The sequence below is a fragment of the Vollenhovia emeryi genome, unplaced genomic scaffold, assembly GCF_000949405.1.
Source record: "Vollenhovia emeryi isolate VEMERY1.0 unplaced genomic scaffold, V.emery_V1.0 DF939122.1, whole genome shotgun sequence".
In the NCBI taxonomy this organism is placed as follows: Eukaryota; Metazoa; Arthropoda; class Insecta; order Hymenoptera; family Formicidae; genus Vollenhovia; species Vollenhovia emeryi.
The window spans coordinates 1,166,685-1,182,919 of record NW_011967244.1 but is presented as its reverse complement, the minus strand read 5'-3'; the positions used below and the strand labels follow the sequence as shown (position 1 = coordinate 1,182,919).

The window sequence follows — 16,235 nt, the reverse complement described above, 5'->3', positions numbered from 1 at the left end:
CGCGGCGGCTCGAGACAGGGCCCCGATTCTTGAATTTATTCGAAGAAGAAACGTATACGAAAACTCTGCTCTAACAGAAAAGTTGAAAGTCTATTGGTTAAAGCCATGCGAGTAGCCAATCTACTTGCAACTTTTCTGTAAGAGCAGAATTTTCGCATACGTTTCTCCTTCGAATAAATTCAAGAATCGAGCCCCAGGTCCCTGCCTGACCGCTCCCCACCACTGCCGCTCGCCGCCGCGTCGCATTACCGACATTACCGTTCGAGCCGCCGGCGCGTACGTACGCCACACGGAGCAACTGCGTCCGACGCCACGGCCGCGCGATCGAGCTCGTCGACTTCGTAGATACTGCAGGACATTGTTCTTCGTCATTTCTTCGTTTGACGGAGCGCAAGATACGGGAAGCGAACCGTTGAATCGCCGCCTATTGTTCGCGCCTGCCTGCGATATACATCGAGTGAGTAAAGAAGAGCCGCGAACGCGTCGAGCAGTGGTCAACGCGTGTGCTTTGCGTGTGAATTTACGCGTTTATTCGTGATATCGAAGTGACGGAATCGGAAGTGAGAATGTTCCGCGCGTCGAATTACCTTTCACGCCGCCGACCCGAGTGTTACGGACGATCGTGTTCCGCGTGGAATGGTCGATTGCTCATCAACGTGCGTATTTTCCGTGGATATACGTGATGCCCGTTCTACACCTAACCTAACCTAGGGATGATCCTACTTGTGGTTAGATCTGTGGTTAGATACTACTTGTGGTTAGTAAATCGAGAAACGACAAAAAGAGCTCGAAATTATCTCATCTCGAGGCGGCCGCGCGCTTACTCGTCGCCGACTCCGGACGTTTTGAAATACGCCGGGAACGCGGCGCGTGCGCGCGCACTCCAGTTGGCAGCGGTGTGCGAGATTTGAATCGGCAATCGTTTTATTAAGATCTGTTCTTCGCAGGAGCGCCGTGCTGCATTGAAATGAGACAGAATACAATCGAACGTCGAGCAAAGAGAGAAAAGAGATCCCCTATGCGGTATGTTCACAGCTGCAAAGGGTAAATAAGGGAAGATGGAATCGCCGATGTCAGCCGAGAACATCGTGACAGCGGTGGTGGGGATAGAGTGAGGATGGCCGCCGTGCCGCACACAAGCTACGTGCCGTATATGTGTGCGCACGTATGCAGCACGTGGCGTGTGTGCGGCACAGAAGCCATCCCACTTTATCCCCATCACCGCTGTCGCCATGTAACGGACGTTCTCGCGATTATCCTGTCGAAAGTCACGGATACAATTGCGTCTACCAATCGGTCGTAGTGGCCGTGTCGGCTCAGCGATTGAGCCGGGAGCCATTGGATAGAAGAAGAAGAAGAAGACCAATCGGTCGTTGCTGTTGGAAGTAGGCGACGGTCACTTTTTCGCAAAGATTAAGGATGGCGAAGGACTCGCGTTACTTCGAGAGGTTGCGGTGCAAGGGGCGCTACATCGACGCCGGTATCGAGAAACTCTCCGAGGCCTGGAGGATGCCGGACCTCCTCATGGGCGGCTACGGGGAGCGCACGGCCGAGACGGATGCCTGCCTCGAGCAATTGTGGGAGTCCGTCCGGAGTACCGATGTGAGTACCGTCCTGGAGCACAGATTAACAGACAGATCGCCAATGCCCGTTGTACACCTAGGGATGATTCTATTTTGTGGCTTTTCCCTCTCTCATTTCAGTTGCATTTAAAAACTATTATGTATATACAGGGTGTTATGGATGAGGTATCCAACAAACACCGAATGCGAACGTTTGGAGATACTCATTTATCTCACTCAAAGACGAAATCATTTACAAGTTATATATTTGTCAGTAAAAAAAAACAGGGGTCACTTACCATTTTCACCTCTACTTTTTACCTTATATATATTTTTTCAACTCTTCCACCCTATTGTCGATTAGGTTTTCAGAAAGAACAACTCTTTTTCCCCTCTAAATACCAATCGCAGTTTAAAATTGTGGATTAGGACACGTTATAAGAATTTAAAATAGAAAAGCCCACATAATCCTCCCATAATGATTTCCTTAAAGATCAAAGAAACCGTCATTTATCCAATTGGACCTTGGTTCGATAGTTATATTATTTATGCTCGTATGAAGAAACTTACGTGAGCATTTGATTAGGTAAAATGTGTATTAATATGAGTTAGGCCGATGGCAGAGAACGATCCGTAAACGCTCAAGACTGTCTTAGATCGTAGACTTAAGGCAAGGCAGAGAGAAACGTAAGTCGTGAAAGGCTATTGTATACGACTTACGTTTCTCTCTGCCTTGCCTTACGTCTACGATCTAAGACAGTCTTAAGCGTTTACGGATCGTTCTCTGCCATCGGCCTAACGTAGGCTGCGGTAGAAAAACTTAAGTCAGACTTGAAACCGTCCCTGGACGAGACGGATCGGCTGCTGGAGGAGTCGCAAGCGGAGTATGAAGACCTGAAGGCGCAGTGCAACGACTTGGACATTGTCCTGGCGGAATACGGCTATCGTTACGAAGAGAATAACGGCGGCTCGGAAGACCATTCACGGTACCGTTGAATACTACAGAGACGTAGCTCTGTAGTCTGCAAGATTTTTGCTCTACAAACCCTGTGGCTTTTTACAGCTCTTTAGTTATTCGACTCTTTGGTTCTGTAACCCCAGTTTTCACCAACGTCGTTTAACTTTGATCTTTTCTCATTCTATCTCCTTAGGTCCGGTTTCACCAACGTTTAACTTTAAGCTCGCCTTAATTCGTTCTCTGTCTTTCCAACTTTAGAAAGAGACAAACACGAATTAAACGAAGCTTAAAGTTAAGCAACGTTTGGTAGAACCGGGCCTTAAAGTCAGATCAAAGTTAAACGACGTTAGTGAAAACCGGAGTAACTCTTTCTTAGCTCTTTCTCCCTTGCTCTACGGTGCTACGTAGTTTGTAGAGATCCAAAACATTCTTTCAGAATGTACTCCAGTTACTGCGACGTTTTTTCTCCCTTTTAGAAACAGCAGCAACGATGCCACTGGCAGTTTCTTAACTACCGAAGGGATGCCCGACGTGGAGGTCGAGTTCACGCCGGACCTGTCGTGGAAGTGCAAGGCTAGATCCAAGGACTCGGACAGTTTCAACGCAAATCGGAGGAATCCGATTGTCAAGAGTATCGCAACGCCTGTAATCAAAAGTCTGGAGTCAGCTCTGCACTCGGAGAGTCTTAATAAGACAGGATCGCTCGTGAGAAACGCGTCTGTGCAAAAATCGAACGGCTCGAAACAAATTACGAGAGTATCGAGGAGATAATCTTGATCTCGCGCATACTTTCTGTTTCTCGGTAACGTAAGAAAAAAGTTGTCCAGGGCATTGTAACAGCACGATAAACGATAGAAATACTCATTACGGAGTAGATATAAGTTAATTTAAATTTATCTTAATCCTCGTTTCAAATCATTAAACTGCAAACGCATGCGTTTATACGTTGTTAATATATGAAGGCACTCTAGTTGAGGTTATATTATGATTTTGCTTCAGTTATTATGCAATGAAGGAGGTTACAGTTGAAGCGAAAAAAGAACCTAGGGTTTTTGCACGTATCTTTTATAACAAAGAATTTTGTAACAGAAGTTTTCTAATAAAGCATCGAAAAAAAGTAAAATCAATCTCTCGCTGCCGCCGTAAACAAACCCACATGGAGAAGTGATCCAACCTAACCTAACCTAATCTAACCGGTTCAGTCTAACCTTAAAAGCGCGAAGCTGTCGTCGAGGAGTCGTCGGGATGGACGCACCGAATTCTCGTTGTTGCTCGACAATGTAAATTTTTAAGATTGTTATCCGACGTGAAACAACAGATTTTGCAATGAGTAAGTTATACAGTGTAGACATTAATTATTTTTAAACGCGTATACGTTCTAAATATTTACGTGCACTTGTCTACAGAGAAGAGGAATCAATTTTGTCAGCAGAAAGACGTTCTCGAACGAATGAATTACTTGCATCAGGTACGAATAATCATGACATTTCTTCAACAAGTAATTTTTACTTACCCAGGTAGCAAGCTGGTGTTATCCGTCGTCGTTTGGACACTGATGTCTGTTTTCGCCAACGTTGCTCAACTTTGAGCTTAGTTCGTTCTTTGTCTCTTTCCAACTGTTACTTTAGAAAGAGTGAATTAAACTAAGATTAAAGTCAAGCAACGCTAGGCGAGGCCGGGCCTATGCCCGTTTCTACTAATGTAGATTTACTTTAAGCTCGGTTTAACTCTTGCTTTATATTGTGCCAGTTAATTGTCGACGTTATCCTTATGATTTGTTCTTTATTTACTGGCGATCCATCTCTTCAAGTTCTTGCTTTATATCTTTTCCCAGTTTTAGAAGTTAGAAGAAGATGAAAAGTGATTTAAGCCGAGAGTAAAGTTAATCTGCATTGGTACAAGTGGATATTAGAAGATGAGACAAAAGATGATTTAAACTAGAATCAAAGTTAAACGACACTGGTGAAAACTGGGGTAAATAACGCTAGCTTGTTAGTGTTTGTCTGATAAAATAAGAGACGCCTGACACTATTGTCATCTTCACAGGCTAGTCACTTAATAGCGTCGAAGAATCGAGTCGCGGCATCTTACTTTGGCAATAACATGATAGCTTGCGGCAAGAAGGCTGTGTTACGCATGTGAGTTTTTAAATAACCCATCGATCTTGGGGGAAAAAAAGAATTATGGAAGTTGCGTTAATAAATTCGTTATCTTAGGGAGCCAGATTTGAAGAGAATCACTTGCAAGTGCTGCCACGGCCCACTCATACCTGGAGAGACAGCCAGAGTTAGACTAGTGTCGAAGCCAATAAAGGGCGTCAAATGGACGTGTTTAACTTGCATGAATGCCAAGATGTACCCTACGAGGAAGGGATACAAATTGTGGCTGGAGCAGCCGGAATCAGTGGTCGAGACGTTAGATTTTACACCGAAATCGAAGAGTGAAAGCTCTCAGAATCCTGGAGGCACTCGCAGGAGAGTGAAAGAACAAACTGAAAGTCATCCTAAAGATCCCGCAAATTTGATCCGCTTCAAAAACACCGATCCGAGCGCGAGCGGAGAGAGCCAGTCGGTCCCGAGCAAATCCACCTCGCAGAACTAGCTGACGATCTGGTGTACGAATATTTTTTATTAATGACTTACATAAAATATGTTACAATATTATAATAAATTTGTAATTAATAAAACAGATACTTTTGCTAACTGGAATATTCATAACCATCTAGTAATATCATATATGATACCGATAATAGTTTTACATTAAATGTTCTTAGAAATAACTCGATCGTAAGTTAAGTTACTGCTGTTGTCGAGTAGCTGCGATACGTTTTTTTTTTATAGTTTTACGGAAAGTGGCATCCGCAGGGAATTCCCGAAGGTCACGGTTCTCGTGTTCTCAGCCGAGGACGGTTTGTGAAGTCGCTACTAAAGTGCAAAGTCGGCACGGTTCTTCGGAGGCGAGATCGTTTCGCCGCGATGACACTGGAATTCGCTGCGAGCGTCATTACTTCATCTAACTATGATATGACTATGTCCGCCCACCGCCAGCGACTCGTGCAAAATCAACTACGAGTTAAATCATCGCACTCATACTTGGGCGCAATCAAATCACAGTTTAATCGGGAAAAGGATAGAAAAGTATCAGTCGTTTTTAAAACGTAACTCTACCTTAAAAATAAGATACGCTAGGACGAAAATAACGGTACTTGGAAAACTATACGCGCTATCCTGATTACGAACCTCCCGTTGTGCGCGCAGCAACGACGGCGCGATCGTCTCGCGGCCGTTCACCGGATACAACAACCGCATCGCGCGGATGCCGGAGACAGTGGCAGTGATCGTTATACATCCGTGCGAGACACATAGCTCGCACGTAGCTCGCACGTAGCTCGGAGAACGCATAAATACTAAACTAACGGAGGAAAGTAATGCGAAAACTCTGGGCTGGACGGAATCTACACATTCACTTATATACATATATCTGTCGTGCCAAGCTTCGGTCGTGTCGAGTTATCTCGCATTATCTATTTCGCCTAGCTTTATATTCCTCGCTCTTTCGTCTCTCTTTTGCCCCTTCTCTCTTTTGATTCTTCTAAAAAGTAGCTCTAACGATAAGGTCAAACGGGACCCCAGGTTGGCAACGCACACATATATACATGCACACACCAGCTACAGGGATTAATTACTCCAGTAATATTGACTGTTGTCGTTCGTCGTCACTCTTCATCGTTCCTTTCGCAAGCTCTCGCGGAGGAGTCTCGGCTGAAGAAAAAATGGCCAAAGGTCACGCGGGTGAGAGAGGGCGGATCTCGCGAATGTCTCGTATCTCGTGTTCGTGTCGTGTTCGTGGGTCTCGCTCTTCTCGTACACGCGTCTACTCGCAGGACAAACCCGACCAATATTTAACTCGGTTATTGTCAAAGAGGTGTGTGCATACGAGTCGCCCGAAGTACGCTCCGAAGAGGCGCGTGCAATGAAAAAGAGCCGCGGACAAAGAGGTACAACGTACGGCGACGGAGCTTATTTAGAGATAGAAAGGGGGAGTGGCGGGGAGGAGAGGAGTGGGCCGAGCGCGCCCGCGTGTCGGGGACTGATTTATATTAGCCCCGAGACGAACTGGGGCTGGCCGTCGCGGTCGACCGTCAGCTGCGGCATCACGTTCGGGGAAGGCTGGAATGTTGATCCTTGAAAGCCCATTGCCGATTCGTACAACTGAAACGTAAAACGTAACCCATTTATATCCATCGCGAGAACTCACTCGCACGCGTTGGCTCTTCGAGCAAAGAGACACGGAGTGACTCGAGCAGATATTCTTTTCGTTACTTTAACGCCCATTTCTATGCAGATTAACTTTGGCCTCGGTTTGACTTGCATGTCGTCCTTTTCTAGCCTCAGGAATTGGGAAAAGATCAAAAGTTAAACAGGGACTTCGATTTAATCTGCATTGGTAGAGATTGGCGTAAGTCGTGTAACTGATACTGATCGTTGTAATCTTCGCGTTAAAACTATGATCTCAGAGAGAATCATTAATCAGAGCTAAGTCTATTGGCGTAACGAGACTCGTTAGCTTCGCTCGACTTTACATTGTGATTTCCTGGAAGCGTCGTGTAATCCGGCGTGGTCGGACGATGCCTGTTCGTAGGCAGTGGATGTTGGATGGTCGCGTAAGTGTTATCTTGGGATGTGTCGCCCATGCCGACGCTCACGCCGCTGCCGCGTCTCTCGCCGCCGAGGCCGCCCTCGGGCTCGCTGAACACTTGCATCGTTAACTCCTGCTCCTCGTACAGCTTCAATTTTCTGCAATCGGGGGAAAAAGTGCTGCGTTACACATCCTGGCGTGAGACCGCGAGCGCGCGGGGGAGACGGGACTTACTGCTCGATCCACAGGGGATTCTCCGTCGTGTTCAGTTCGTCGATGATCTGTTTCTTAATTAGGCCGTCCTTCTTACGTATATCATTTGGCACAGTTATTACCCTGAAACGTCATTGCGGTACGTGCATTGGATGTACAAGCAGAGAGCAGAGGCTGGTGTGCCTTTGTATTCTTACCAGTGGCGTAGACAGCAACAGACTACCGTAACGGTGACCGCGCCGACGAGTAAGACAACTAAGAGAGCTATTAGAGCAGCAAGCGCAGGATCGAACGGTTCCTCTTGAACTCCAGCGTACGCGGGCTGAAATGGTCACAAGTCACGCGTGATTATTAATTTTAGTAATATTATCAGTTCCTACGTCACAGCAATCTTAATTCATGCAATTGCAAACATATTTATGAAATCCTAAATCGCGACACTCACCACGACGTTCTCTATGGCAAACCCGGCGTAGTAGTGCTTCAAGAAGTCATACTTCGCATCGATAACTTTGAGCACGTGCGGTATCGGCGCGATGGTCTGAGTTTTCGGTTCCACGACGTGCAAATACATGTCGCACCTAAAAATGATTTCGTATAAATTGCACGCGACACATTGCAGAAAAGTACGAGGGGAACTTATATCCGCGCGCAATTACCATTCTCTGCGGATATGTCCGGAAGCGTCAACGTGATATCTGATATCGTCCACTACGACTCTGCTTTGCGTGGCGTTGGATAACTCGGAAACAATCTCGTCGCGCTCGCTGTTCACCTCCTCCGGAGGTCGGGACAATATGACTCGTATCAGCTGAGACGGTTCGAACACCCAGACCTTGAGAAAAGGTACAAATTAATTACAAGTATGAAATAAAGGCAGAAATTCGACGCGGCGATTGCGAAAAATCTTACGAATCAATGTGCTAGCTATTAGTAACGTATGTGTTGTATAATAGAGATAAATAGAGAGTTTCCTGTTGAGGTTCCTATTCTGAGATAACGAGATTTCCGCTAAACTAATACGCATCATGTGATAGTCCCACCATGAACTTATTGCCCTTGGAGTGGAATCTGTTCAGTGGAAGATTCATTGGCAGATCATGCGTGTAATCGTCGCGAAAACAGTCTTGTAAAATTGGAAGTTGCTAACTCGCTATCTCATAATGAGGGACTGTCCTCTATCAACGAGATGAGATAAGGTATTAAATTATAATGACAACTGTAGGAAGCTCACGTGAACTCTAGTCATCGCGTATCTTTCCGGAATGGCCGTCTCCTTGGCGATGACTTCAACGATAAATCTATCTTGGTTGTACTCGGCCATATATCCGCTCGTAACGAGTTTTCCGTCCTGCGTGACGTTGAACGGGCTCGGCACTATCGAGCCGCTCGGCTTCTCCGAGCCGTACTTGTAGAGATTCGCGCTGGCGACGTAGTAATGGAGAGTACCGTTGTCACCGACGTCCAAGTCGGACGCGGTTACCTTGGTCACAAAATCGTTTATGTTGGCCATGGAATTCACGCCGGCGTAGTAATCGTTGCGCTCGAAGATCGGCGGATTGTCGTTCTCGTCCAGCACGGTGATCGTCACGTTCACGTGCCCGTGCTCCGGATTGCGAGTCAACGGCCGGCCGGACTGCGCGGGATTGATGTAAAGATCGGGATCGTTGGACGCGAGAATAGAGAGAACGTACTTGTCTCTCGTCTCGCGATCAAACGACTTATTCGCGTAGATACTTCCATCGGATTTGTCCATGTAAAAAGCGTATCCTTCGTTTCCTGAAAAGAAAAACGAGCAACACGTAAGATATTATCGCGAAGGTATCTTTAATGAAAATTAAAGTATCGCAAAAAGACAATTTTTTTAAATCGAAAACCAACTGTCGAGAAAATTATAAAAAGAAGAAGAGCACGATTGCAGATATCCCGTGTATCATTTATATATTTACCCGCTTCTATGTAGTAGTAAACCTTGGCATGTCTGCCCTCGTCTTTATCCTCCGCTGTAACCTTGCCAATGAAGTAATCCTTCGGTCGATTCTCAGACACGTGGAAATTATACTCCTCGTAGAACTGCGGCACGTTATCGTTTGTGTCGACTAACTGAACTGTTAGTAGACGCAGGGTCTCGTACGCCGTAGGACTGCCATGATCGGTCGCCACGAGAACAAGCTGAAAGAATATACATACATAGAATTCCAGTCGTTTCGTTTGGAGTGTAAATTAATATATCACTCACCTCAAACTTGCTTTTGATCTCGCGGTCGAGGATGATCTTCGATCGAAGCTCGCCGGTCTCTTGATCTATAGAAAATTCCTCGGTCTCCTGAACGTTCCTGTTGCCGACTTTCAGGTGATAGCTAACGCGGCCATTCTCGCCCGGATCTCTGTCGATTGCTTTCACAGTTAATATCAGATAATTCGGCACACCTGCGTTCTGAAAATTGACCGCCTATTAATATCTTTTATTCGTATTTCATATATTTTAATTCAGCTCTTTCTTTTTCTCGATGTAAACATTCGTCTTTTCGTACGTACCTCTGGTACTTCCACGGTCGCGTTTGTCAGTTCCGGCATCACGAATTGCGGTTTATGTTGATTCACAGGCGTGACTCTTATGTCGACGTAACATCTGTCCGAATGTGGACCGCTTCCGGCGCCGTCGCGTGCTTCGACCTCGATCCTGTAAGAACCGGCTCTGCCGAGGAGGGCGGCCGCGGGGTACAAGATGCCTGTTTCGCGGTTTAACGAAAACGATTCGTTCTCGTTCCCGTTGATGATTGTGTACCAGACCTCGCCGTTCGTTCCTTCGTCTTGATCTACTGCTCGCACCTTAAAAACAGAATAAATTTGTCAATTTTTACCGTAAGTTTCCAAACATTTTGTTAATTTTAAATAATAAAAACCTTACAAAGAATGCTGAAGATTGAAAAATAACAAAATGATCTTTCCATATTTTGTTCAAACATTTTCTATTTATTAGAAAAACTTAATTACAATTGAAAAATTCCATACCTATGTGCAATAAGTTATTACTTTGGAGTTGTTCAAGGCGACTTTAGATAGTAATACCTGCAAGATGGGTGCCGGCGGGTTAACGGACAAATTTTCCGCGACGGAAGCTCTGTAGCTGTGCTGCGAGAATATCGGTCTGTTGTCATTCTCATCAATTAATTTGACCACCACCGGCACGGTGGTGCTTCGCCGCGAATTTACATGGGCGCCGTCGCTGGCCATCACCGTTATGGTGATTTCCGGTGTCACTTCTCTGTCGAGAACCGTAGCACCGCCCACAGTGATCTCTCCGGTTTCATGCCCTAAAAATCGCACAAGATATTGAACAATTAAATGCCGCGTATTATTTTTCATTGACGATACAAGATCAATCCATGGTAGGAACTAAGGAAAGGTATTTTTTATATTTTATTTTTACCAGCGCAACACGACGGACCGTGCTTGCTGGCTTACCGATGTTAAAGTCAGCTGCGTGCTCGCCAATCAGGCTGTAGCTGACATCGCCGAAGGTTCCCTCGTCGCCGTCCACGGCTTTCACAACGGTAACGCGAGTGCCGGGTGGAGAATTCTCTTTCACCGATGCGTTATACAGGTCCCTCTCGAACTTCGGGTCCTGATCGTTCACGTTGATCACGGTAACGGTAACTTTCGCAGCCGCGGAAAGTTGGGGCACTCCGGAGTCGTAAGCGACCACCGTGAACTCCAGTTGCTTTGTTTCTTCGTAATCGATCACCTGACTGGTTCTTACGATCCCTGCGAACGGAGGGAACACCACGTTAAAAACAGACCTTCTCATTGATTTAAAAAAAATAGAGAAATGTCTCTTGTTGTGAAATAGGCTTCTAATATGAGATAGCAAGTTGTCAATATCCAAATTCAATCACAAAACTTTTTTTCGCACCGATTACACGATCTAACAATACATTTTCCGCTAAACAAATCTCGGGGCAATAAGTTGATGGTGAGATCAACGGATGATGCCTGTTAATTTAGCAGAAACCCCGCTATCTCGTATTAGGAGCCTGTCTCCATAGTATGGGACTTTTCTCTAATACCAAATAAAATCCGATATCTCGCATAGAGTTAGAAAGCAATTTATTATTCATTTGCGAAGAGGAAGCAGTGATACAGATCGATAAATTACAAGATATCGGAACGTTCTCTACTCGCGGAAATGATTTCACGATTCCTTTAAATACGTCACGTACAGTGAAGTGCTGCCTTAGCAAGCAAATTGGTTTTCGACAGTGACTTCCGGAACATGCTTACGTGAAACTGACATGATATCCACGACGCGAGCAACTTACCGGTAATATTATCAATATTGAAGTAAGGGCTCGGCGGATCGATGGCGTATCCCGCTATGTTACTATCAGCGTCCGTTGCCGTGAAAGCGCCCACGACAGCGCCGGTGGGTTGCTCCTCCTGCATCTCTATCAGATACCGCGGATTTTCTCGGGTCCACGGCTTCAGAAATTCCGGCGCCATGTGGTTCACGTCGATTATAGTGACTACCAGCTTGCCTGTTGAAGATATGCGCGACGCGCACGCCAGAAATGACAAGGAATATTTCGCGTCGTCCTTTTGAAAAATGTATTATTTACCTCGTCCCTGCTGCAACGTGGGTGCCGTGGTGTCGCTTACAACGATCGTAACGCTTACCGTCGCCGCTATGTCACGATCCAAGGCTCGAACGACGGAAACCTGTCCGGTGGCGCGGTCGACCGCGAAGAAATCCTACGAAAGCGAAGGAACGTGATAAAAAGATAAATATGAGCGACGCATAGAGATGTAGGAAAATACTTGAAAAGTTATATAATGTGGTACATTACGAATCATATGAATTTCATATCTTCATTAAATATTATGTAAATTATATATTCTATAACATATACAATTCATCAAACGCATTAATTACGAGTTTATTCCGAAAATTTGATTTTTCTCGCGAAAGAAACGTGTAATCTTTATTTGCTGCACGCAAAAATATAATCCCTTCATCTCTCTCTCTCTTTCTCTCTAATCAAAAGCTCGCGCGAATCAAAAGACCATCGAAACGAGAGTTGAAACGAAAATGTTTTTTGCACCTTAAAAGATTTGCTGTCGTTGACGCGTTGGCCATTTCTGTCAATAGCGGTGATTGGCTCGGAAATGGCAAAGTTCAAAGCCTCGAGATTCGTGCTGTCCGGGTCGGTGGCTTTCAATGTTGCGAAAACGGTGCCGATTGGCGTGTCCTCCGTAACTTCAGCTCGCTGCGTCTCGGGCGTAAAAGACGGGGCCTTGTCGTTGCTGTTCTCCACCTCGATCATCAGCGTCGTCGTTCCGGTCAGGCTCGGCGTCCCTGGAACGAGACAAGGATTGAGTCGGTTGTACACATTTCAGCGACGCGCAAAAACAAAATTAAATCACAAAATAGAAAATTAGCTATTCTTTACATTGTACACTTTGTTCTCATTCCTTATTTTAAAATCTTGTATTTCTATTAGACTAAATAACAATATAATATTTTTGATAGACATGAAATAACTTGCGCACTTTTCATTTGAGGTAATATTTTCCGCAATAAGATTTCTTTACAGTACGAGCAGGGGGGTGTTGAATGCTAAATATAGCATTTTTAAATAATAAGAAATCGTTTATCGATTTGTCACGTGAATTTACTGACGACAATGAGTCCATCTAAATGAAACTGTGTTATGTCCAAAAGAAACCGGCGCGCAGGACAAGGTGGAAAACGTTATATGAATTCACATTTTGGATTACAATTGGGCTATCAACATCTTGCCCGGACCTGAAGGCGCTCTCATTTGTTTGATTAAGTAAAAAATTCAGTCGAGGGAGGGCGTTAACGCTATCGCTGTTCAAGTCTCCCAATCACTCGGCGATGGTAGTGTTACCTTTGTCGAACGCTATGACCTCCACATGATACGTGTTCTTCTCGTCGTAGTCCAATTTTCGCGACACCGTGACGACGCCGGTGGTCTCGTTGATGGCGAAGTCGTCGAAAGCTCCCTTCTGTATTCTGTAGACCAACTCCGCATTGACCCCGCTGTCGGCGTCCGTCGCGGTCATCTCCTCCACCGCAGTTCCTGAAAAGTCAAATGCGATCAACTGCCAACTTAATCACGATCAGTTCGGTAAATGGCAAATGAAACGCCTTGCAGCGAGACCGCCTAGAGCAGCGTTTCTGAAACTGTTTAGTCCCACGACCCCTTCAAAAAGTTAAATTATTACTTTGCGACCCTCCCCCTTGCAAAAACCAATAGGAGCTATTTCGCTCAGTTTCACTCTGGGAAAAAAAAGACAGTTATAACCCATTTTGGGGCCCACCATTAGTAATTGAATGATTTGGATTGTTCGTAACTCTACTCTGGGAAAAATTTTGACCGTTTTTTTATGTAGTTGAGCAACTTAACATTTCGGTTATTGCCAATTAAGTGAAAATTATCTTTGCGTTACTGAATATCGACAGAACTAATTGAGAGAACTGATTAGTATTACTTTAATATCTTGGATATAGATAGAACAGCTAATTGTGATTTTTAGTTACGCGGGATAAAATTCGTAAAAGATTAGAGTTACGGACAATCTAAATAATTCGATTACTAATTGTGGGCCCCAAAATGGGTTGTAGCTGACTCTTTTTTCCAGAGCAGTTAAAGAAAAATTCGCTTCTGTGTTTCTAATGGACCAATTTTTTTAAATGAAAAAACCACTCGTCATTAATTAATTTCTTTTCTCATTAAAAAAAATTAACTTCGAACGGCAGTTTTTTAACAAGTGTATTTTAATTTTTTAAATATCTCGTACACCCCAAGTTGCCTCAATTTCGCGACCCCCAGTTTGAGAAAATCTGTTCTAAAGGATGGGCGTCACTCGAGGCAGATATCCGATATCCAGCGGCCTCGATTACACCCGCGAGATTGGCCGTGATAGCGACAATCGAGGGTCGTCGTTAAGCGTAATCCAGATCACCCTACCGATCGGTGATATCTCCGCGACGCTGGCCGTGTATATGTCGTGCGGGAACACGGGCGCGTTGTTGTTGACGTCGCGCACGGTGACGTTGACGAGCGCGGAGTCGACGAATATGCCGTCGCTCGCCTGTATCGTCAATGCGATCCAGTCGTGGCTGGCGTTGGTCATGTCGACCGGGCTCCTGATGGTGATCTCGCCGGTGTCCGGGTCGACGGCGAACAGACCGAGCTCGTTACCGCCCACCAGGGCGTACGTGATCTTGGACGTCTTGTCCTTGTCGCGCGCCTGGACCTTCAGCTCGGGCTCGAATTTCTCCGCGCCCTCGTCCACCACCGCGCGATACTTGTCCTGCAGGAAGCGCGGCGGACTGTCGTTCGCGTCCACCAGGCTGATGCGCAGCGAAACGCTCGTGGTCTGGCCCTCCCCGTTGTCGTCCGTCGCCTAAAAGCAGGAGTGGCCGCGTTTGTAAAATCTTCGCTGGTGTTCCACGCCAGTAAAACGTAATGTCGAAAGTTACAAAAGACGCTCGGGGAGCCGTGGGGTCCGTTTTAGACGATGCAAATGTAATCGGGTCACATTATTCAATCGGTTCGATTATCCTGGTTTGTTTTTCCTGATATTATATCAATATTATTTATTTAATATTCGATTAAGTATTTAATAGATAATAATGTGAACGCGATATTAAATAAATATATTCTACATTAATATATTTATTGAATATTATATTTTATCGATAATATCACGAGGCTTGTCGGAGTAGACGCAATCGACGAGAGGTAGGGTACCTTGTAAGTGAGGAAATACTCCGTCTGCTGCTCGTAATCCAGGCAGGGCGACGTGCCGGGCGTCGGGCAGGGCGCGACGGTGATGGTGCCGGTTTTCTTGTCGATCGCAAAGTGCTCCGCGCCCTGGCCGAGTAATTGGTAGACTATGCCGGCGGTGCCGAAGCTGCGGAACAGAGAAATCGCAACGTAAATGAAGGGTGAACGGCGCTTTGATGTCACGCCGGCACAAAGGCGCGCGCTTAACGAGCCCTTACCGCCCGCTGTCGCGATCCTTCGCCGTAATCGTTATAATTGGGCTCCCCGGGGCCGCCGTCTCGGACACCATCGCCGTGTACGTGGGGCTCCCGAAGGAGGGTGCGTTGTCGTTTGCATCCGTGATGGAGATCGTTACCGTCGCCGTGGACGAGAGCCTCGGGTTCGTGTGGACCTCCTCGGCGATGACCTGACAACGATAATCGCCACGTTTATCTCCGCGCGATCCTCTCACGGTTCGTTGCCGCGGAGAGAAGGGGAGAGAGAGGAGAAGGTGCCGTCGTTTCGATTATTGTAAATGAAAAATTGTAACGAAATATGAAATAATTCTTAATACGATTATTAATCATTGAACTGTCGAACTCTAATGTGAAAGCGCAAATACGAAGTAATGAGGGAGCGAGAGCCAACAAATTAACGATCGCGCGAGTCTTATATTGACCGAGTCGCGCGTTTTATATTTTACGTTAATTCCTATTTATTTCGCCGAAAGAGAGAATTGCTCTCCTCCCGAAGGAAATATCGGCTTAATTTATCCAGCGGCTTCTGTAAAAACTAATTGAGAAAGGCGAGAGAGGAAAATGCCTCCAGCTGACTTACCAGGATAATAAATTTCCGCTGATTAGGGTTCTCGTAATCGAGCGAGCCGTTGGTAACGCGGATGTTCACGGACGTGCTGCCGGTCGCCAGGACGGGTTCCACGGTGAACGCGCCCGTTATATCATCCAGTCGCAGGGAGAACACAGAGTTCAAGCCCTTAAAATGGAAAAAAAAAGGAAACGGTCTTATTCCCATTCGCGAGGAACACGTGCTCGGCACTCTCGTGGTTGA

General features: G+C 45.8%; 3 protein-coding genes across 3 annotated transcripts in view; 2 read left to right on the top strand and 1 right to left on the bottom strand.

The window, feature by feature from the left end:
* Positions 1-302: 302 nt before the first annotated feature.
* LOC105569879 lies at positions 303-3,643 on the top strand. The gene is made up of 4 exons (XM_012026670.1): positions 303-757; positions 948-1,602; positions 2,367-2,548; positions 2,997-3,643. The coding sequence occupies exons 2-4, from the start codon at positions 1,420-1,422 to the stop codon at positions 3,289-3,291; spliced, it is 660 nt and encodes a 219-aa protein (XP_011882060.1). The 5' UTR covers positions 303-757; positions 948-1,419; the 3' UTR covers positions 3,292-3,643.
* Positions 3,644-3,692: 49 nt separating this feature from the next.
* Positions 3,693-6,561, top strand: LOC105569877 (ribonuclease P protein subunit p21). The gene is made up of 4 exons (XM_012026668.1): positions 3,693-3,850; positions 3,927-3,988; positions 4,567-4,658; positions 4,737-6,561. The coding sequence occupies exons 1-4, from the start codon at positions 3,847-3,849 to the stop codon at positions 5,119-5,121; spliced, it is 543 nt and encodes a 180-aa protein (XP_011882058.1). The 5' UTR covers positions 3,693-3,846; the 3' UTR covers positions 5,122-6,561.
* Positions 6,562-6,592: 31 nt separating this feature from the next.
* The window catches only part of LOC105569878 (cadherin-87A), a 252,472-nt gene continuing 242,829 nt past the window's right edge, over positions 6,593-16,235 (bottom strand). Inside the window, exons 10-29 of the mRNA XM_012026669.1 lie at positions 16,005-16,160; positions 15,407-15,594; positions 15,153-15,315; positions 14,367-14,805; positions 13,284-13,475; positions 12,474-12,727; positions 11,991-12,123; positions 11,694-11,909; positions 10,840-11,139; positions 10,444-10,688; positions 9,910-10,203; positions 9,611-9,808; positions 9,321-9,543; positions 8,606-9,150; positions 8,031-8,206; positions 7,817-7,952; positions 7,569-7,693; positions 7,393-7,494; positions 7,103-7,316; positions 6,593-6,731 (exon numbers count right to left, since the gene is read on the bottom strand). Of these exons, the coding sequence (XP_011882059.1) occupies positions 6,615-6,731; positions 7,103-7,316; positions 7,393-7,494; positions 7,569-7,693; positions 7,817-7,952; positions 8,031-8,206; positions 8,606-9,150; positions 9,321-9,543; positions 9,611-9,808; positions 9,910-10,203; positions 10,444-10,688; positions 10,840-11,139; positions 11,694-11,909; positions 11,991-12,123; positions 12,474-12,727; positions 13,284-13,475; positions 14,367-14,805; positions 15,153-15,315; positions 15,407-15,594; positions 16,005-16,160 (4,416 nt within the window). The 3' untranslated portion in view covers positions 6,593-6,614. The remainder of the gene's footprint in view (positions 6,732-7,102; positions 7,317-7,392; positions 7,495-7,568; positions 7,694-7,816; positions 7,953-8,030; positions 8,207-8,605; positions 9,151-9,320; positions 9,544-9,610; positions 9,809-9,909; positions 10,204-10,443; positions 10,689-10,839; positions 11,140-11,693; positions 11,910-11,990; positions 12,124-12,473; positions 12,728-13,283; positions 13,476-14,366; positions 14,806-15,152; positions 15,316-15,406; positions 15,595-16,004; positions 16,161-16,235) is intronic.

Coding starts and splice junctions, on each gene's coding strand:
- LOC105569879 (XM_012026670.1), top strand. CDS start 1,420: ATGGCGAAGGACTCGCGTTACTTCGAGAGGTTGCGGTGCAAGGGGCGC. Junction 1,603..2,366: donor AGTCCGTCCGGAGTACCGAT/GTGAGTACCGTC, acceptor GGCCTAACGTAG/GCTGCGGTAGAAAAACTTAA. Junction 2,549..2,996: donor GGCTCGGAAGACCATTCACG/GTACCGTTGAAT, acceptor TCTCCCTTTTAG/AAACAGCAGCAACGATGCCA.
- LOC105569877 (XM_012026668.1), top strand. Junction 3,989..4,566: donor GAATGAATTACTTGCATCAG/GTACGAATAATC, acceptor TCATCTTCACAG/GCTAGTCACTTAATAGCGTC. Junction 4,659..4,736: donor AAGAAGGCTGTGTTACGCAT/GTGAGTTTTTAA, acceptor TCGTTATCTTAG/GGAGCCAGATTTGAAGAGAA.